This window comes from Equus przewalskii, chromosome 25 (assembly GCF_037783145.1).
Source record: "Equus przewalskii isolate Varuska chromosome 25, EquPr2, whole genome shotgun sequence".
In the NCBI taxonomy this organism is placed as follows: domain Eukaryota; kingdom Metazoa; phylum Chordata; class Mammalia; order Perissodactyla; family Equidae; genus Equus; species Equus przewalskii.
In genome coordinates, this window is record NC_091855.1 from 21,186,552 (window position 1) to 21,208,614 (window position 22,063).

Consider the following 22,063-nt stretch of genomic DNA (forward strand, 5'->3'; position numbering starts at 1 on the left):
TGTGCCTGGACTTGGAAACATAAGGAAGTCTAGGCTGTGCTTCTGGTGCCCTCAGCTCTAGGGAAATATTGCTTATTGCTTTTGACCATTGCTAAAAGCAAGGCGAGAGAATATGGACAGTTATACCTCATCCTTGTCCTTGCGGACATCACTCCCAGGGCAGTGGATACAAAGTGGATTGCATGCATCAAGGTTCTTTGGGATGGGGGAAGAAAATTTTTAAACTTACATTTATTTATAATCTTGTTCTTAAAAATTTCTACATATATTAGGTCTAGCAGCACTTATTTTTGTTTTATAGCTATGTATTACATATAGAAGGAGTGTTTGCTGAAATTTTTTACTCATGAGAGCATACAATCAATGAAGTTGGGGACCACTAATCTATGGGAAATGGTCAGCGCAAGTGACCTCTATGCAGATTTTAGAAAATGTGGATGATGAAACACTGAGCTCTCAGGGCTCCCTCTCATTCCTTTGAAGTAGTGGGGTCCCTGCCCTGCATGGGGTCAGTAGAGAAGGAGCAGTCTAGCTCCCGTGTGGCCAACTGATGAGAGCAGATTCCGAACTGGGTGGCAGGCTTTACGAAGGGTGGGCCGTTTAACAAAGCCTGGCACCTAGGAAAGAATGTTAAAGAGTGGTGGGGGGGAAGGGGCAGGTGAATGACTGTATTAAAAACTGTTTTGAATGGAAATTTTACCTTTTTCTTGTTCCATTTTATTTGTAGTAGGGAAAGATTTCTTTCAAAGCATCTGGGCAGCATTGGGAATTTCACACCCATCATTAGAACGATCTGTGTGTGTGTGTGTGTGGTGACTGTTATCATTAATGGTATAATTTTATTTTGCGAAGAGAGAAGTGTTTCCTGTTTTATCACAGCTTTCCCCGAGGAGGGCTGGTGTATTAATTTGCTGCATTGCCTCCTGGCTCTTCCCAGGCTGTTTTTCCTCTTCATCATGGAATTTTTAATGGCCCTAGTGCCTCTTGGGAAGCATGTGAGGAAGAGTTCCTCTGGGAGTGCTTCCCTTTTTTCACATGCCTATAATTACTCTCCTTTAAGAGCACAAAGAGTTTGATAATCATGCCTGAACTGTGAAGGTTTCCTCCTGTCAGGTTACTGAGCTGAGGCTGCTTCCTGCCTGGACGTTGCCAGTTCCACTCTCTCAAATACTCAACTGCGTGAGAGTGAGGACCCCTCAACCACCTCCTCATTTGCTAGAGCATTCTACAGCTCTGGTTCTCAGAGTGAGGCCTGGGGGCCCCTGGGGGTCAGTGAGTGACCTCAGGGTACTCTCTTGTTTAGTATTTCATTGCTATAAACGAAGAAATAATGGAACCGTGATTTTAAAAGAACATTTTATTGATGTATTATTTTAATACAGCCCAGATGGCAGGCACAACGGATGGGAGAGGGTGTCTTTGTGGTCTTTGTACCACCTAATAGATGAATGGGTTAAGAGGTTTTCAGAAATTCCACTCTAGAAATAACTTAAGCGTGGTGGTTTTCAACCCTGGCTGCACTTTTGAATCACCTGAGAAGCTTTAAAAAATATATCCATGCTTGGCCCCACTTCCCAAGATTCTGATTTAATTGGTCTGGGATGAGGCCCAGGCATTGGCATTGTTTTAAAGTTCCCGGGTGACTCTAATATGCAGCCAGGGTTAAGAACTATTGTCCTAAATGCATATGGTTTTATGACTGGTGCTTTGTAATTTGCTTAACAGGAAATCCCATTTCGTAATTGGCACAAGCTCTGTGCTTTGATATTGTGAGCACGATTCCTTAGGGGAGGTAGAAACTGGACTTCTTCGAATTGGAGAACTGCTGCAGGTGAGGAAGAGATTGTTAGGGTCTAGCATAGTGCCCAGCGTTTAGTGATTAACAAGTGGGACAAGTGTTGAGTGGGCGTATGGATGGTTGGATAGTCGCCAGGGAGCATGGATACAATTCCTAAACCAGCTGTTTTGGTTGCTGCTGTTGGGATGTTGCTATTAAAGTAGTACTCTTTGGTATCGGTGTTAAGAATTGCTGCTGTTCCAACAGCAGATGGTGTGATTGGTGTTCTGGTAGAGGCGATGGTGCTGCTGTCAAGGGCACAGTCATAGAATGGTAATAAGGAGCTAGTGCTGTAGGCAGCTTTTCCCAAAAGGAGAGATTTATTGATTGTGAAGGATAGCTTTTCTAACCGTTATTGCTTTAGAAAACCATAACTAGAACTTATCAATTGCTACATCTCTCTGTATGATGCACAGGCCACCAGTTGTAGTTTTTGAGTGTTTAATGGCAGTTGTCAGTTTTCTCCAGCTTTCCTGGCCTTTCCTCTGTTTTGGGTGGTGATTTGGCAATATATCACCATTTTCCATTTATTCTTTCTCTAAGTTCTTAATCTTGTATTAGTGGTTATTAGTGTGAGGTGGACCCAGGTAAGAGTCTTAGCTTCACCTGGGCAAATGACTTAGCCTCCCATGCCTCAATTTCCTCATCTTTGAAAGGGAAATATCAATATTTATTGGGCTAGTGGGGACTAAAATGAAATAACACGTTTGAAAATTTAGCATACTGGTAGCTGCTCTTGTTATTTTGTTAGGCAGTGACTACCCTCCCCTGTTCTTAGGATAATTGCAGTCTTGCAAACTTGAGTTGGCTTCGAGTCGTTTGCTAATGAGATGTAGCACGGATTCTTGAGGTGCTTAAATGGCCTCAAATGGACTCTAAGAGGAGGCATTTGGACAGTGTTTGGGTAAAAAAGAGAGAAACCTTCCTGCCCATTAGAGTGGCAATACGATAGGCGGTGCTCATTGTAATTCATTTTATCTGTTCACAAACGTTATGATCTGCATATCAGAGTTGTGTGCCCAGCTGGCTGTGCCATTTGACAAGGACTTTCAAAGAGCAAGAAGAAGACTCAATTCATGCTATTAATTTTGACCTTTGGAGCCATAGTAAACAGCCTCAGGTTTTACCTCAGGGCTTGGGGGACAGAACCTCGTATTAGCCCTGTATCTGCTGGGCATGCTGTGAGCACAGCAGCTCTGACTCATCTCTTGAGTGCCTTAGTTTCGGCCATGTGTGAGAACACGTTTCTGCTACAATATTGTCCGTAAGGCTGCCTAATTCTCCTGGAACTTCCCATTATATAGCACACGGTTCTTGAATCTTTTGTCCTCTGTTGGACGGTCTTGTTTACAGCAGCTCTCAGCCGGTTGGTGTCTTACTGCTTAAGGGGAGTGATGAAAGCATTTTCTCTGTTTTGCCAACGTAGTATATCCCTCTTTCCAACTCATGCGAAATTTTTCTGCTCCTGTGGGTGGCATGAAACAGTTTCATGATATGCCAACCTTGGCCCAGCCAAGGAAGGTAGATTCTGGAGAATTTTCAGGCATTGGTGAGCAGTTTGTCACAGGCTGCTGAAGATAAGGTTTGAGTGCAAACACTGGTGGAAATTGCCAGGATCTCTTCCTATTAGAAACCTCCTCTGTGTCCTATAATTGTGAAGTGATTTTCTCTCCCTAGCTGCTTCTAGTGTCATAGGCCCACCCAGATCCTTGCCTATGTGCGTGTCTGTGAGACTGTTTCCCCTGCTGGGTGTTTAATAAATGTCAGTTAATCCTCCAGATAAAAGCACATGTGAGGAAGGGGTCTCTTTACTTGCCTAGATTGAATCTTCTCCTCCCTCATTTTACCCTAGCCCTTTGCTTGTTCCCTGGTTGCAGCTCAGTGTCTGCATCTATTCTTTATGCGGCAGCCTTCCTCACCATGTCGTGAGCTCCCGGTGGATGGGCCCTTGCCTCAGTCATCTTGTGTGTACCCTCTGCACATTCATGGGGGTAGGCCTCCATAAATTTTTGTTAAAAATAATTGAGGTGAATGGATTAGTAATTAAGGACAAAAATTGGAATATATGATATATATGACCTTTGGTCCTTAGAAATATCAATAATTTTTTTCCTGATATTACTTATTTGTATGTGTTTAATAAAAAGCACAGTGGGGCTGGCCCAGTGGCATAGTGGTTAAGTTCAAACGCTCCACTTCAGCATCCTGGGGTTTGCAGGTTTGGATCTCGGGCACTGACCTACACACCGCTCATCAAGCCATGCTGTGGTGGCATCCCACATACAAATGGAGGAAGATTGGCACAGATGTTAGCTCAGGGATAACTCCCCCCCCCCCAAAAAATAATAAATAAACAAATAAATTCATGAAAAAAAGAAAAAGTACAGCAAATAAATACCTTTTCATAATAAATTTTATTTTTGTTTCATACAAAAAAATGAACTTTTCAATAGATTTTTAAAAAGAGTGATTTTTGAAGGTGAACTATTCCTTAAATTTAGCTTGCCTTTGGCAGATAAAGACTGTTTTCTCTCCTTAGGAGTGACTCTAGACATCTTTGTTCTAAATCTAAAGCAGTCACTTCAGTCATTTTTTGCCATCATTGGTTCTATTAAACATGCATGTATTTCTCAAAGTAATTTTTTATTTTCTCTTAAAGTACATTCCTGCCCCAGGGACATAGTGATCTGCCCAGTTTCCTAAGTAACACTGCGGTTTTAACAACTCACCTGATCTTTCAATTACCTGCAGTAAAAAAAAAAAAAATAGAAATGTTGTGTTTCTGTGTGACTATACAGAATACTCTTTCAATTAATTGTTAATCTTCAGCATTCACCTTCACATTTATGATATGAATTTAGTGACTTTTCTTGAAGTAAGAATTTTTGAAGAGGGTGTTTATTGCTTTGAATGCTCATTTCCACCCCTGTAAATTCTTTCTGGCAAATGCCACTGAATGTGATGCTTTCATGGGAAGTCCCAAGTCAGCACTCATGCTGTGAAAGAAGTCGTGCCCAAAGAATCCTGAGCACCCTCAGATGAAACAGATGAAGTGTGGCCTGGCTTTTCTCTACGTTAATTGCTTCTATACTGCAGAGTAATATTTCTATCTAAAGTTATATTCATTTAATCATCCTGTTATTCTTTAAGTTAAATATTTAGATCTCTTTTATTGACTAGCTTGGCTTTGAGAATTTGGTATATTTTTTTAACTCAGTAATTTTCACCATAGGTAGAAGCTTATCAGAATTACCTGAGGAGAAATATCAAAATAAACATATTACTGATCCTCCTTCCATCCCAGCATGGTGGGGCCTGTGTATTTTGTAAAACCTCCTTACGTGATTCTCATGGCCCTTTGCCGCTCCAGTTGAGAAGGAAGTTTTACTTGGTAGAGATTTTAGCTTAACTTAGCCTTTTTTGCCCCCTGCGTAAATGGAAGGTCCCCTCTCCCCTCGTAGAGTATGTGGTTTACAACACAAGAACAACTGTGTGCTGATCGTAAAAGTTTGACAGTCTAGTTAGAGCCTCACCCTTTTCTGCCTCCAGGGCAGGTCTGTGTGTGGATGAGAAGGGAAGCTCACTCTTTCCCTGTCCTTTGTGACACCTCCCCTGTGTGTTGTCCTTTCACTTTCTATCTTGTGAGAGTAGATAGGGACACTGTCAGAGTAAAATAACACAAACTAAAGAAATAACACATTAAAAAGAAAGGGGGCCAAGGTGGGTAAATACTGCTAAATGAAAAGGGGGGTGGGAGGATTTCTGTCTCTTTATTTTTCCTTCCCTTCTTTAATTATTTTTTTAAATTTTTTTTTTAATTTTTATTTTTTTTGGATGTACATCATATTTCGAATTCTGTATACATTACATCATGTTCACCAAAAATATGGAACGCTTCACGAATTTGCGTGTCATCCTTGCGCAGGGGCCATGCTAATCTTCTCTGTATCATTCCAATTTTAGTATATGTGCTGCCGAAGCGAGCACTCTTTAATTCTTTATGTCTACAGTTCATTGATAGGGAATTATTTTGGGACAGATAAGAAACTGCAGCTGCCTCTTGAATAGGAAGCTGAGGCTGCGGCAGTTGCCTGCCTCCCTGCTCAGTTTCCCCAACATAACACAAGGGGCCCTTCCAGCCCCACGCAGATGATTCTTGGCTCCTGAACAGGCCTGTCCTGGTGTTCTGAGTGCACTGTACAGCGTGGCAGGCTCCATTGCCTGTCTCCTTCAGATCCTCTTGCTCCTTAGATCCTCTTGCTCCAAGCCCCCTGCTTCCCTTTTCCTTTCCCCGGTTCCTTCTGGGTCCTCTCCCTTTTTTATCCTCTAATGTTCTTCTCTTAGAGGGCAGACGGAGCCCTCACAGGGGAAAACAGATTTTCCCAAGCTGTCAACGCTACCATTACTAGGGTTCATTTCAAACCAAAGGGAAGGAAAATGTCTTACTCTCCTTCACTAACAATTGGACTGTTTCTCTTCCTCCCTCCCCAAATCTGTACTAGGAAGGGACACAGGGAGAGAAAAATATCCTTTCTGTACTCAGCCCTGGGGTGTGATGTTATTCTGCCTCTTATGACATAGCTCTTCGACCTGGAAATGGTCTGAAGAGGAATGTTTTAAGAGGGAAGGAGCATTAAACTGAGCTTTAGGAATGAGTATGACTTCTCTTTATCCATGCCTCAGTTTCTTTGTTATCCACATTCTGGAGCCAGAAAAGCTGTGCAGCTGGAAATAAGATGAGGCTACGAGGCCCGTTAGGGAAGAGACCGTCTGTTTTGTTCACCACCATACTCCCAGAACTCAGTGAAACCTTGGTGAACAATGAAAGAAGCAAAAGGATTGCTGAGAAGAAGGGAAATAACCCACCCCCAAATACATACGTTTACAACAAAATAAGGTGATCAGGTTATTAAGCTGCATTCTGTGGTTTCCTTGGAAAGCCGTCAGTTCTTTCTTAAGTTACAACCAGAGGAATTTATAAAATTTGAAGGATTTAGTGCTCAAGGTAACAATTAGGAGTGGGAATGGGGTGGTAGAAGTGGATCATTTACTGCGGAGGGAAGTAACAGGCTGGAGGCTTAGCAGTCGGGGGACATTTAAAGTAGGGACAATTAACCCTGAAGCCCTTAGCCCTGAGCGGGGCAGAGTGGGGATCCAGGAACCGTGGCCCAGAGGGCAGGGCGGCCTAAGGACCGCCTGAGCCTTTGAGTCCACAGCAGCTCCCTGACGACGCTGCAGATTACAGTGCCGTGTAATAGCCTGTGTGTGTAATAGTAGGTGAGTAATATTTATTTTCATGTTACTAAAATAAATAAGCATTTTACAAACCACCATATTTCCATTCAAAATGGTTAAAAATTTAAACATTTTGGTGCATAAATGGTTTCTTTTTACTCTAAAATGTGTCATTCCTTCAAAATGTGAGATAGATGTTATTGACTAGGTCCACAAAGGAGTGACAGTATGTGCCCTTAACCGTCTTACTGACATATATCAAACATACGAAGCTGCGAAATTGATGGATGCTGTGTAAATGAAAGGCAGTATTTATTTAATTTGGCCCAAGTTGAAACTCTGAGAATTAATACCGTAAAACCCTTTCGAGTACTTTTCTTATGCTTTTCATCTGTCTTGTAAAACTCAGCATTTTGTAAACATTGATCTTGAAGAAGCAATGTTTTTTAATTAAACTTCTTATTGAAGGGTAATATACATACAGAGAAGTGTACAAAGCAATATACACTTGAATTTTCCTGAAGTCGCGTCCGAGTACCCAGCCTCGAGATCCAGAGCAGGACATTACCAGAAAGAATCCCAAAAGCTCCCTGTGCCTTTTCTAGTCATTATCCCTCCTCCCACTCCCCCCAGCTCCTGGGTAACCACTCTCTTGACGTCTAATCACATAGTTTAGTTTGAAGAAATGGTGTTAACATTTAGTCTAAAACGTTTGGGAGAGTCCTTTAATGAGCTTAACATGAAGAAGAGCAAGCCTGAGCGTGAACTGCTGCCTTCATTCGACTTGTTTCTCTTTCTGAAGCGCTTTAGCAGAAGCATGGCTGAATTCGAGCAGAGTGCTCAGACAGTGGGAGTTTGGGTCTGTAAGTACTCGAGTACCTTGTTTGTGGAAAAGATTGAAGCTCTATTCTATACATTTCTCTGTTTTTTTTTTTTTATTAAGGTTATGAAAGTTAACATCCTTGTGAAATTAGAGTTGTACATCATTGTTAGTCATGTTGTAGGTACACCACTTCACCCCTAGTGCCCTCCCCCCACCCCCCTTTCCCCTGGCAACCACTGATCAGTTCTCTTTGTCCATATGTTAACTACCACCTAAGAGTGGAGTCATACAGAGTTCGTCTTTCTCTGTCTGGCTTATTTCACTCAACATAATACCGTCAAGGTCTATCCATGTTGTTGTGAATGGGACGATTTTGTCCTTTTTTATGGCTGAGTAGTATTCCATTGTATATATATATACTACATCTTCTTTATCCATTCATCAGTTGCTGGGCACTTAGGTTGGTTCCATGACTTGGCTATTGTGAATAATGCTGTGATGAACATAGGGGTGCATGGAACTTTTGGAATTGCTGATTTCAGGTTCTTAGGATAGATACCCAGTAGTGGGATGGCTGGGTCATAAGGTATTTCTATTCTTAACTTTTTGAGGAATCTCCATACTGTTTTCCATAGTGGCTGCACCAGTTTGCATTCCCACCAACAGTGTATGAGGGTTCCCTTTTCTCCACAACCTCTCTACCATTTGTCACTCTTGGTTTTGGATATTTTTGCCATTCTAACAGGTGTAAGGTGATATCTTAGTGTAGTTTTGATTTGCATTTCCCTGATGATTAGTGATGATGAGCATCTTTTCATGTGTCTATTGGCCATCCATATATCTTCTTTGGAGAAATGTCTGTTCATGTCCCCTGCCCATTTTGTAATTGGGTTGTTTGATTTTTTATTGTTGAGTTGTGTGAATTCTTTGTATATTATGGAGATTAACCCTTTGTCGGATAAATAATTGTGAATATTTTTTCCCAATTAGTGGGCTGTTTTTTTGTTTCAATCCTGTTTTCCCTTGCCTTGAAGAAGCTCTTTAGTCTGATGAAGTCCCATTTGTTTATTCTTTCTATTGTTTCCCTCGTGTGAGGGGTTATGGTGTCCGAAAAGATTCTTTTGAAGCTGATGTCAAAGAGTGTACTGCCGATATTCTCTTCTAGAAGACTTACTGTTTCAGGCCTAATCTTTAGGTCTTTGATCCATTTTGAGTTTATTTTAGTAAATGGTGAAAAAGAATGGTCGATTTTCATTCTTTTACATGTGGCTGTCCAGTTTTCCCAGCACCATTTGTTGAAGAGACTTTCTTTCCTCCATTGTAGGCCCTCAGCTCCTTTGTCAAAGATTAGCTGTCCATAGGTGTGTGGTTTCTTTTCTGGGCTTTCAATTCTGTTCCATTGATCTGTGCATCTGTTTTTGTACCAGTACCATGCTGTATTGATTACTGTAGCTTTGTAGTATGTTTTGAAGTCAGGGATTGTGATGCCTCCAGCTTTGTTCTTCTTTCTCAGGATTGCTTTAGCAATTCAGGGTCTTTTCTTGCCCCATATGAATTTTAGGATTCTTTGTTCAATTTCTGTAAAGAATGACATTGGAATTCTGATTGGGATAGCGTTGAATCTGTAGATTTCTTTAGGTAGTATGGACATTTTAACTATGTTTATTCTTCCAATCCATGTGCATGGAATGTCTTTCCATCTCTTTATGTCGTCGTCAATTTCTTTCAAGAAGGTCTTGTAGTTTTCGTTATATAGATCTTTCACTTCCTTGGTTAAATTTATCCCAAGGTATTTTATTCTTTTTGTTGCGATTGTGAATGGGATTGAGTTCTTGAGATCTTTTTCTGTTAGTTCATTGTTAGCATATAGAAATGCTAGTGATTTATGTATGTTGATTTTATACCCTGCAACTTTGCTGTAGCTGTTGATTGTTTCTAATAGTTTTTCTATGGATTCTTTGGGGTTTTCTATATATAAGATCATGTCATCTGCAAACAGCGAGAGTTTTACTTCTTCGTTGCCTATTTGGATTCATTTTATTTCATTTTCCTGCCGAATTGCTCTGGCCAAAACCTCCAGTACTATGTTGAATAAGAGTGGTGAAAGTGGGCACCCTTGTCTTGTGCCTGTTCTGAGAGGGCTGGGTTTCAGTTTTTGTCCATTGAGTATGATGTTGGCTGTGGGTTTGTCATATATGGCCTTTATTATGTTGAGGTACTTTCCTTCTATACCTATTTTATTGAGGGTTTTTATCATAAATGGATGTTGGATTTTTGTTGAATGCTTTCTCTGCATCTGTTGAGATGATCATGTGGTTTTTGTTTCTCATTTTGTTAATGTAGTGAATCACGTTGATTGACTTGCGGATGTTGAACCATCCCTGTGTCCCTGGTATAAATCCCACTTGATCATTGTATAATCTTTTTGATATATTGCTGTATTCGGTTTGCCAAAATTTTGTTGAGGATTTTTGCATCTATGTTCATCAGTGATATTGGCCTGTAGTTTTCCTTCTTTGTGTTGTCCTTGTCAGGTTTGGGGATCAGGGTGATGTTGGCTTCATAGAATGTATTAGGGAGTGCTCCATCTTCCTCTATTTTCTGGAATAGTTTGAGAAGGATAGGTATTAAATCTTCTTTGAATGTTTGGTAGAATTCTCCAGAGAAGCCGTCTGGTCCTGGACTCTTATTTTTGGGGAAGTTTTTGATTACTGTTTCTATTTCTTTACTTGTGATTGGTCCATTCAGATTCTCTATTTCTTCCTGATTCAGTTTGGGCAGGTTGTATGAGTCTAGGAATTTATCCATTTCTTCTAGGTTGTTCAATTTGTTGGCATATAGTTTTTCATAGTATTCTCTTATGATTCTTTGTATTTCTTTGGTATCTGTTGTGATTTCTCCTCTCTCGTTTCTAATTTTACTTATTTGAGACTTTCCTCTTTTTTTCTTAGTGAGTCTGGCTAAGGGTTTGTCGATTTTGTTAATTTTGTCGAAGAACCAACTCTTTGTTTCATTGATCCTTTCTACTGTCTTTTTAGATTCAATATCATTTATTTCTGCTCTAATTTTTATTATTTCCCTCTTCTACTGACTTTGGGCTTTGTTTGTTCTTCTTTTTCTAATTCCGTTAGGTGTTGTTTGAGGTTGTTTATGTAACATTTTTCTTGCTTATTGAGGTGAGCCTGTATTGCAATGAATTTCCCTCATAGGACTGCCTTTGCTGCGTCCCAAATCATTTGGTACAGTGTGTTTTCATTTTCATTTGTCTCCAGATAATGTTTGATTTCTTCTTTAATTTCTTGAATAATCCATTGTTTGTTCAGTAGCATGTTGTTTAGTCTCCACATTTTTGGCCCTTTCCCAGCTTTATTCTTGTAGTTGATTTCCAGTTTCATAGCATTATGATCAGAAAAGATGCTTGATATTGTTTCAACCATCTTGAACTTATTGATGCTTGCTTTGTTTCCCAAGATATGGTCTATCCTTCAGAATGTTCCATGCGTGCTTGAGAAGAATGTGTACCCTGCTATTTTTGGATGAAGTGTCCTATATATATCTATTAGGTCCATCTGATCTAATTTTTCATTTAATTCTATAATTTCCTTGTTGATTTTCTGTCTGAATGATCTGTCCATTGGTGTTAATGGGGTGTTGAGGTCCCCTACTATTATTGTATTGCTGTTGATGTCTCCTTTTAGTTTTGTTAATAGTTTCTTTACGAATTTTGGTGCTCCTGTGTTAGGTGCGTATATATTTATAAGTGTTATGTCATCTTGGTGGAGCGTCCCTTCTATCATTATATACTGCCCCTCTTTGTCTTTCTTTATCTCTTTGGCTTTGAAGTCTACTTTGTCTGATATAAGTATGGCAACACCTGCTTTCTTTTGTTCATTATTAGCTTGGAGTATTGTCTTCCATCCCTTCACTTTGAGTCTGTGTTTGTCTTTGGGGCTGAGGTGTGTTTCCTGGAGGCAGCATATTGTTGGATCTTGTTCTTTGATCCATCCTGCCACTCTGTGCCTTTTGATTGGAGAGTTCAGTCCATTTACGTTTAGAGTGATTATTGAAACGTGGGGGCCTACCGTTGCCATTTTATCACTTGTTTTCCGGTTCTTTTGCATTTTGTCCTGATGGAGAGCTGTTACTTTGTGTTATTGTCCTTCTGCTTATCTCCTTTGTTCTGGATTTTGTAACCCCTTTCCTTTTTTTGATTTTTCAGGAATGAGGTTCTTCCTGAGCATTTCTTGAAGAGGAGGTTTTGTGGCGATGAATTCCCTTAACTTATGTTTATCTAGGAAAGTTTTTATTTCTCCATCGTATTTGAAGGATATTTTCACTGGGTAGAGTATTCTTGGCTGCAGGTTTTTGTCCTTTAGCGTTTTGAATATTTCATTCCAATCTCTTCTAGCCTGTAAGGTCTCTCCTGAGAAATCTGCTGATAGCCTTATGGGGTTTCCTTTGTAAGTTATTTTCTTCTGCCTGGCTGCCCTTAGTATTTTCTCTTTGTTGTTGACTTTTGCTAGTTTCACTACTGTATGCCTTGGGGTTGGTCTTCTTGTGTTAATAAAGTTTGGAGATCTATTGGCTTCTGTCACATGAAGTTCCATCTCTCTTCCCAAGTTTGGAAAGTTCTCAGCTATTATTTCTTTGAACAGGCCTTCTGCCCCCTTCTCCTTCTCTTCTCCCTCTGGTATACCTATAATCCTTATGTTGCGTCTCCTAATTGAGTCAGATAATTCTTGGAGAGTTTCTTCATTTCTTTTTAGTCTTAGTTCTCTCTCCTCCTCTGTCTGCAGCATTTCTATATTCCTATCCTCCAAATTGCTAATTCTGTCCTCCGTATTATCGACCCTACTGTTCAGAGAGTCCAGATTTTTCTTACTCTCCTCCACTGTGTTCTTCATCTCCAGTATTTCTAATTGGTTCTTCGTTATAGTGTCAAGCTCTTTTGTGACATAGCTCCTGAACTCATTGAGTTGTCTATCTGAATTCTCTTTTAACTCGTTGAGTTTTTTAATAATGGCAGTTTTCAAATCATTGTCATTTAGGCTATAGATTTCATTGTCTTTGGGATTGTTTTCTGGGTGCTTATCATTTTCCTTCTGTTCTGGAGATTTAATGTATTTTTTCATACTGCTTGATGGTGTGGATTTGTGCCTCCGAATAGAGATAGAGTTTAGTCGCTGCTTCCACTTGTTGCGACTGGTGTGTGTGTGGGGGGCGGGGCAGCTGTTTAGACTGCACTAACCAGGAACCCTGTCAGCTGTTACTGACTGGACCTGGACCCCTCCTCGTAGTCACAGTGGTCCTGTGGGGTCCCTCGTCGGTTGTGGGGGCAATTGCAAAGGGGCCTCAGGCTGCTGATGCCTACTGTTGCAGCCCACTTAGACGCGCTCCCTCCTTGTGGTCTGTAGTGGTATTGTGGGCTTTCCCAGCAGCCAGGAGCAGGATCACCTATAATTGCCACTTTGTCCCTAACAGAGCACACAAGATCACACTTGTCCACTATAGGTCCCAGCAGAGCTATGGGTATCTTCTGCAGTCTGTTGTTAGCTCACCTAGCTGTGCTACTTTTGCCCCAGGGCCTTCCTGCCTTGTGATTGCCAGTTGGGACCTCTCCACTAGTGCTGTGCAGAGGCTTTTACTGAGGCTGCTGTAGGAACCTGGAGTTCCCCCCTGGGCTATGTAGCCATTTCACTGGAGCTCCACTCTGCCCCACTCCACTCCTGCAGGATCTCTGGGAGCCCCTTGCCTCGTCTGGGACACAGCTAGAGTCCGTGGGCCTGGCGGTGGCTTGTAAGCTGCTGCCTTGTGGGGAATTCTGCTTTAGGGAGCTTCCTGGTGTTCCGAATGCTGGGCGGGGGCTCTCTGCCAATGGCGAGCAGAGGCCCTCCCTGCTGGGGGGGTGCACGACCGTGGAGTGTCCCCCCGGGCCGCAGAGCTGGGTGTTGGAGCTCCACCCAGTCCCCAAGCACATCCACGGGAAGTCTGGGCACCCCCTGCACCGATCCGTGCACCGGAGACTGTGAGCCCAGCAGCAGCTGGCAGTCTGGTGAAGTGCCAGGGAATCTGCCCGCCAGGAGCTTCCCTTTGTTCTGGATTCTGGGAAGGGCCTCCCAGCTAATGGTGAGCAGAGGCTTTCCCTGCCAGGGGGGTGCAGGACCCCCGAGCCTCTCCCTGAGCCGCAGAGCCGGGCGCTGGAGCTCCAACCTTGTCCCCAAGCACGTCCACGGGAAGTCTGGGCGCTCCCTGCACCGACCCGTGTGCTGGAGACCATGCACCCAGCAGCAGCTTGCGGTCTGGTACAGTGCTGGGGAATCTGCCTGCCGGGAGCTTCCCTTTGTCCTGGATTCTGGGCGTAGCCTCCCTGCTAATGGCAAGCAGAGGCTTTCCCTGCCGGGGAGGTGCGGGGCCCCGGAGCCTCCCCCCGGGCCGCAGAGCCGGGTGCTGGAGCTCCAACTGTGTCCCCAAGCACGTCCACGGTAAGTCAGGGCGCCCCCTGCACCGACCTGTGCGCTGGAGACCGTGGGCCCAGCAGCAGCTTGCGGTCTGGTGCCGGGCCGGGGAATCCGCCCACCAGGAGCTCCCCTTTGTTCTGGATTCTGGGAGGGGCCTCCCTGCTAATGGCGCGCGGAGGCCTTCTCTGCCGGGGGGTGCAGGACCCTGGGGATTCCCCCTGGGCTTAGGTGTAATCACGGGGGGCTTGAGTAGGGCTGTTGTCACCTGTTTCCACCGTTGCTCCGCTGGTGAGTGCACACTCCCGCCCTTGGTGTGTGGCGATGCTATGGGGGAGTCCGCTGGAAGAGAGCTTCCTGCAGGAACTAGGCTGTCTGGGGGTCAGGGGTCGAGGGTCAGAGAGTTTTCACCTATTTCCACCTCCTCCCGGGGGGAAGTCTGTTCACCTTCCTATGTATAGTAGTATGAGACTCTTAGGCATCTTGAGATGCTATCTGGGTATCCTTTGTTAATCGCTGAATGTCCAATTAGTTGTAGATTCCACGGGGGAGAGACAAAGAAGACCACTCACTCTGCCATCTTGGTCCCGCCTATTAGCACACTCTTATTGCAATTGTCCTCTTAATTGGGTTGGCACCCAGTGTAGCTGGTTGCTAGGCTCAGGGGCGTACAGTTGTGATAGGCCTGAGGCCAACAAGGCTGATGTCAGTTCTCTTAGGAGTGCAGCTGAGTAGGGCTAGCCCTTGGCGTGGAGGCACTCAGTTGTTTCAGGCTTTGGAAGGTGGGGCTGATCCTTTTTATGGCTATTTGTGAAACACAAGTCTTCTGCCGCTGATAAGCCTCACCCCTCTCTGGACCACATACACTGTCAGCACAGTCCTGGTCCATGCACACTTCTCAACCCCCTGGAGCATACCCCACTGCCACACTGCAGAGGCCCCCCCCCCCCCCCCCCCGCTGCCCCAGTGCCCCCCACAGTTCACCAGGTCCTCACACAAGCCCTGCCCCACAGAGGCAGACACCTTTGCCTGCCTGTAGAGGATCAAGGCATTCAGTCAATGCAGGCTGAAAAGTAGCCTGAGGGCTTGCTGTTAGGTGGGGCCAGTCCCTAGGGTGGGTTGCCTGCCCTGGCTGAACTGGATTAAATCTGTGCTTTAGTGGGTGTGGCAGACCCCTGGGCTAACAGCCCAAGGGACGCACCTCAGTGGCCCCCACCTGTGTCAGTATCAGCACGCCTGGACCAGCTCAGAACAACGGCCCCCACCAATGTCTCAGTCTCAGGAGAGGATCCTCCTCTCACCAAGATGCCCCCAGAGCCCACCAGGTGAGTCTCGTTTCACCAAAGGACAGTCTGCCTTCTCTCTGTGATTTTAGGTTTCTGCAATGAGTGAGTTTGTGCGTGGGCCCTTTAAGACCCGGATCTTTTCGCCTTTCGGCCGATAGCTTTTCTGGGGTGTCCTCACTGCAGTTAATAGCCAGCAAAGCCAGATAGTAAGACCCCCACTCTCAGTTGGGCTGAGTCCAAAGGATGCTTATAGCAGTATTGACCCCGCTCCGGACCTCACTCCTCCAGGGAGGGCTGCGTACCTTAGGTTGGCTCCCGCCTGGCCAGCTGAGAAGCTCCACTGCTCCCAAAGGTGGCTTTTTTCCTCTCTGGCCGGAGTTACTGCCTCTTCTGCTTTTGTCAGGACTGTCCCTTGTTGTGGGGGTTCTTTTTATCCGGTTTTCAGTTTTCAATCCAGGGGGATTCTTCCTAAATTTGTTGTAACCTGGTTGTGTTTGTGGGAGGAGGCGAGTTCAACGTCTGCTCACAGCGCCATCTTGACGAGAACTCTACATTTCTCTGTTTTGACGAGAAAGAAAATTTTGTAGTGTCACTGTCTTTTCTGCCTGTGTCTTTGGCTTCAAAGGGAATTGTCACGTCTGCATTTACACTGAAGGCCTGTCTGTCTTTGGCATTCTGTCATCCAGGTTTCTTCTTATTAAATCAGCATGCTGCTTTAGACTATTCCCAGGACTTCTTTAAGGTTTGAACAATGCATTGTTTTCCCTGCTTTACACATTTCTACTTACATTTCACTTTGGGGTTTCAGAATTAACTATTCATGGGGTACATAACTAAAGTTAACTCTTTTCACATAGAGAAGAGAGTGATCAATAAAAAGTGACTTGGATGGAATTTTCTAAACCATAGGGTTTATATTGTAAATGTCTGCCTATTGCAGTGTTCTTGCATTCTAAAAAATGTCTTACGTTTCAGTCAAATTCCTATCTTTTCTTGTTTATCAATTGAATTGACTCTTAAGCTTTTGCTCTTTGGAGAAAAGAGTGTGTGTGTGTGTGTGTGTGTGTGAGAGAGAGAGAGAGAGAGAGACAGAAAGAGAGAGAGAGAGATAGCAAGCCTATGTATATGCTTTTAAACTATGGAAGTTGCCAGATTGGGGCCCTCTGAATAGGAGAATTTTCCCATTCAACAGTTGTCTTGTTGCTTTGCTCACTAGGTTCTCTTAGATTTGACTGAGATTCTTGTAAGACTATTAAGCCATGAGACTCCATCCCCACCTAGGGCTACCAATTAAGAGTTCATCTGGTATGATTTTACTATATTCCTTTTTATATGTTGTGTCCTGGCTATTTTTAAAAATTATGGTAAAATATACATAACAAAATTTACCACTTTAACCACTTTTAAGTGTACAGTTGGCTATTTGGTTTTTAGAACTTTTATTCCTTTTTGTCAGTTCTAGTTAACAGATATGTAGTGGGGATCAGCTATATGCCTTGTGCTGAGGTTGGTAAATCATTGGAAAATTAAGAAAGAAATATAAATATGGTCCCTATTCTCAAGATTAAACCTCATTAGGGAAGCAAGATATATACACACCAGTCAAATAATGATTCATGTAGATAAGGCCTTGAATGTTCAAGGAAAGCTTTGTGTAAAGGTGAGACTCAGCTTGGTCCTGAATCGGGTAGGATCTGTCTGGTGTGAGAGGAGGGAGGAAGTGTGGAAGGAAAGTAGCATACCAGCCATTTCAGTGTTAAGTCCATTGTCTTTCAGAGAATCTTTTGCTTTTCTAGCTTTGAAGCTCTCACTGTTTGTTTTTTGTGTTTTTCTTTTTCTCTTTTTTACTGTTGTTGCCTGTTTGCAAGAGTTTTTTTAAATAAGAGTTTTTTTAAATAAGCTGAATAGTCAGATGAGGGAATGTATTTCTAGCACATAATTAATATTTTTTAAAAATCACAGAAACTAAACTTATTTAACTTGGTGTTACAGACACTATTAAAAATCCAGATTTATAGTGATAGAAGGGTTAAACTTTCTATTAAAATTCTATGTAAATATCTGTGTTCATGTAGCATTAAACTTTTCAATATATTACCACTTGGGAGTAGGTATTTAATTAGAGAGTTTAGAACAATTGTGGTTATAGTTTTTATGAAAAATAATTGTATAAAAATCAGCATGTGATGAAACACATATTTATTAAAATTAATCTTGAATCCCTGCTATTCTGAATTTAGGTAAAAAGTTTAGAATGGGTATGTATTGTTTATAATGAGTAAGTTATGATTAATTTTGAATAATCTTGTATTGGCACTTGATGGCAAAGGACGGTGCCCATTTTGTTAGTGTATGTCTGTGATGGGTCAAGGATTTCGTCTGGACTGAACATAATATCTTACAATAAGAATTACAAAGTTCAAACAATATTTTTTCTTTCTCATATCTGCAGACAGGCAAGCATACACTTGGGACCCCCATGTTCACGTGACATCAAGAGGAAACGGAAACCTGTGGCCGCAGCATCTCTGTCTAGCGCAAACGCAGGTAATTAGATGTGGTTATCATCTACTGAGCACCTCCTGTGTGCCAGGCACTACATTACGTGTTTTGTATACCTTGTCGTCTAACCTTTGTGGTAAGATAGGTCGTTATTCCCATTTTATGTGGGAAAACTGAGAATATGAGAAATAATTTGTCCAAGGTCACACATTTTAAGAATTCAAACCTAGTTCTCTCTGACCCTGAAGTCTTTCCTTGTCACTGCGTGACACGACTTTCTTGAGTTAGAATCCCTATGTTCCACCGTCGACGATCTTGAGTCATCTGTGTTTTGTTCTGACACAGACAGGAAATTAAGTCCATGCTCAGGAGTATCGCATCAGGGTAACAGTTTAGTCAGTAGCCAAAGAGATACATGGGTTTATTTACTTTCTTATTTGGTTTACAGTACAGTAAAGTGCTAATATTTTACCGGTTGTGAAATTTCTAATTAAAAACAATTTTTCAAGTTAAAACCTTTAGTTTTCTAGGCAAAACTAGTTGCTAGAAACCAGAATAGTGGTTATCTTTGGTTGGGCATAGTGACCAGCAGAGAACATAAAGAAATCTTCTTGGATGCTGGATATGCTCTATAGCATGAACTATGTGGGGATTACATGAGTATATGCACATGTAAAGATTCGTTGAGCTACACGTTTATGAGTTATGTACTTTTCCAAATGTATGTTATCCTTAAATGAAAAGAAAGAGTGTAGTTATGTATTTATGTCAGGAAAAATATTAGATGTCTATAGATATTTTTCTTTGAAGTTAAGAGAAGATAGTTAAATATAATTAGTAGACATAGGAAATCCCTTGTGTTATTTCAATACAATTTAGGGTGAATTGCTCTGGATAAAAAGATCATATCTGTTTATAGGACCTATCTGAAGTACAGTTATTTTCTTGGTATGATGGTAAATTCACTCTGAGGGAATTGAGTATATCACAGATTATTTTATTTTCTTCAAAAAATACTATACATTATATAGATCAGAGCAGTTGATAGCTGAGTAAAGAGTAGACTTGAGACAGGTGGGGAACGCTATCCTCCCTGCCCTTACTTAGTTTCAGCGTACTCTGAAATTGACCCCTTTGAGCTTCTGTTTGGAATGACTGCTTGATGATGGTTCATGCTGGACAATCACAGGTATGATGATTATAGTAAATTTTTTTAGGTATTTCCACATGGCTGTGCGCTGAGATGAACAGTTTGCATGCATTATTTCTCTTAATCTTCGCAACAACTTTATAAGGTAGATGCTGTTTTTATTCCCAATTTGCACATGAGAAAATTGAGGCTTAGCGAGGTTAAGTCACTTCCCCGAGGTTACGTGGTTGTTAAATTGCAGAGCCGAGATCAGACTGGTTCCCTGTTCCTCTGGAACTGCCCTCTTAAACACTGCAGGCGTTCTCTTTTATACGAACAGAAGGGTTCGTACAATAGGAATGGTTCCAAACTATCACTCTAGATCAAAACCCAGATCCTCATGCAGTCTATAGGATTGGAAACCTTAAAACACGTTCTCCCCTCTTGTATCTTTTTGTTCTTTTTTTCTCTTTAATATCTAGCTTCTACTTTTAGCTTTTAATTGTTTATAAGAGAAGAAATGTTGAGAAGAATTTAAAATCCTTTTCCATATTCCAGTCGTGAAATGTACTGGGAAGTCTTAAACAAGACTTGCACATTAAATGTTCCCCTACTGAGCCCAAACTCCTCCTCTCACTTGTTGACTAAGGCCTGCTTCACTGAACATTCTCTTTTTTTTCTATCCACAACCTGAGTGCCCCATGGAGGTGAAGGACATAGCCCGAGCCCGCGCCATCAGTCAGTAGAACAAATGGGCTTGCTCTGACTAACATCGGGCCATCTCGGATTCCACCTCTTTTATAGAAATGAGTGATGAAGAGAGGTGCGTTCCGCTTTGCCGCTGTATTAATACACATCAGGGGCCAGCTCCTGGCACTAAATCACGCTGCTGCATACATCTGTTATCGGACTCTTCACCAGTGTGATGAACAAGACTGCAGATAGAGGCTTCCTTGTGTCATTCTTTATAGGATTTTCCTAAAAGAATAAATAGCTCAGATCTCTGCCAACACTCTCCCCTGTCACTGTGATGAATTCAGCTTCTTTCTTAAACATGCAGCCACAAATCTTTTCCCTTTTTCCCTCCCCCAGTGGTGGAAAGTTTTGTGTTGAAATTGACTGAATTTAAAGATATTAATAAGGCTAGAAAGGTGAAGAGCAGAAAGGAATAGCATGCCTTCCTGTCTTTTTGTACTAATATTAACAAAGGCCAGGGAGAAGGAGCTTTTCATAGAGTTAAGTAGATCCTTCTTGAAAGCGTAGCACCTTTCTTTTCCTCTTTTTATCTCCACTCCCTTTCCCTTTATGGCTTTATAACATGCAGGTGTCTGGTGCACAGAGCCATCCCTGGATCTTATAGTGAGTAACCATGTAACCTGCTTCTAAGTCCAAAACACCAGAATAGGGAATGCCCAGCAAGTCTCTGCCTCATGCTGAAGGGAACTAGCTGTGTATGTTCCTGAAGAATGTAACTGGAAAATAAAAAATGAATCGTTTTCTTCAAAATTTGAGGCTAAGTAGCTATAAGAAACATGAGGAACTCAGATGAAGACCAGACTTGGTTTCCTTGAGATGATTTTCTTCATTAGAATAGCAGATCAGAACTTTTGGTGTGCAAATCCCATTCCTTCAAAAAATAAACACATGGCTTTCAGTCAAGGAGCATAGGGATGATAAGATGTTCTACTCAGAGCCCTGACTATTTTGGCCACTCCAAAAGCCTTTTCTGACCTTTTTCTCCCTGGGATAGCGTATGAGTCCTTAGAGTGTCAGTCAAAAGGGTAGCCACCAGTTAACCTGTTAATTAGTTCCATCAGATTCCAAACACCAGGCCAGTGATGCTCGTGATGCATTCTCAAGGGCAGGAATTTGTATCTGTTTTGCTCACTGCTGTACTCCTAGCATCTAGAATAATGCTCAACACGTAGAATGATCTTATTAGGTATTTGTTGTATGGATAAGTGAATGGAATCTTAAGATAGAAACAGTGTTATTTTAACCCTGTGATTGGATTCAGGAGTTCCATTTTAGCATGGCCCTTGTCTCAGGAGTCATAGGGCAGATTCTTATTGCCTGCTATACCTTTTTAAAGTTTAAATTATTTTTTAAAGTTGAAAATTTTTTTTAAGTAAACATTGAATGGCTATAAAAGAATCTTTGTAGAAGACAGGTAAGATGTAAAGAAAAACAATACAACAAATAACCATGTACCCACATCCACTTTAAGAAGAAGAGTGTCACCTTTACAATCCTCTTCCCATTCTTTGGGTATAGTTTTTTTGTTAATCATTTATCATTCTTTGTTTTTTTTCAAATAGTTTTAACAGACATATATATCTCTAAGCAATATGTTGTCTAGTTTTGCATGTTTTTGAACCTTGTGTAAATGGAACATCATATTTTATGTTACAAATTTCACCCAGTTATGTTCTTGAGATTCATTCATGTTTTGTCCTGCCAAAATCCATTCATTTTTTACAGCCATAAATATGGTATTCCATTGTATGAATATGATGAATATACTACAATTAAGCATTCTTGATGGACATTTGGATTGTATCCCGTTTTATGCTATTGTGGAAATACTGCATTGTTCTCTGGGAGAACAAGAGCTAAAGTTTATCTGGGCAACTTCACACTCTTAGGATGGCTACTTCAAAAACACAGGAAACAGGCCCAGCCCTGATGGCCAAGTGGCTCAAGCTAAGTGTGAGTCCGCTTTGGCGACCCAGGTTTGGTTCCTGGGCATGGAACCACACCACTTGTCTGTCAGTAGCCTTGCTATGGCAGGGGCTC

General features: G+C 42.0%; 1 protein-coding gene and 1 non-coding gene across 5 annotated transcripts in view; one reads left to right on the forward strand and one right to left on the reverse strand.

The window, feature by feature from the left end:
• GPATCH2L (G-patch domain containing 2 like) overlaps nucleotides 1-22,063 on the forward strand; it is a 60,790-nt gene that overhangs the window by 31,571 nt on the left and 7,156 nt on the right. For 2 of the 4 annotated variants that reach the window (XM_070594144.1, XM_070594143.1), the window contains exons 9-10: nucleotides 18,089-18,183; nucleotides 19,356-20,279. In XM_070594144.1, coding sequence (XP_070450245.1) covers nucleotides 18,089-18,183; nucleotides 19,356-19,432 — 172 coding nt within the window. In that variant the 3' untranslated portion in view covers nucleotides 19,433-20,279. Of the gene's footprint in view, nucleotides 1-18,088; nucleotides 18,184-19,355; nucleotides 20,280-22,063 lie in introns of those variants that run through there. The other 2 variants (XM_070594142.1, XM_070594141.1) reach the window with 1 other exon arrangement.
• Nucleotides 5,718-5,824, reverse strand: LOC139079498 (U6 spliceosomal RNA). The gene has a single exon (XR_011533192.1). It is a non-coding gene; the product is annotated as a U6 spliceosomal RNA (small nuclear RNA).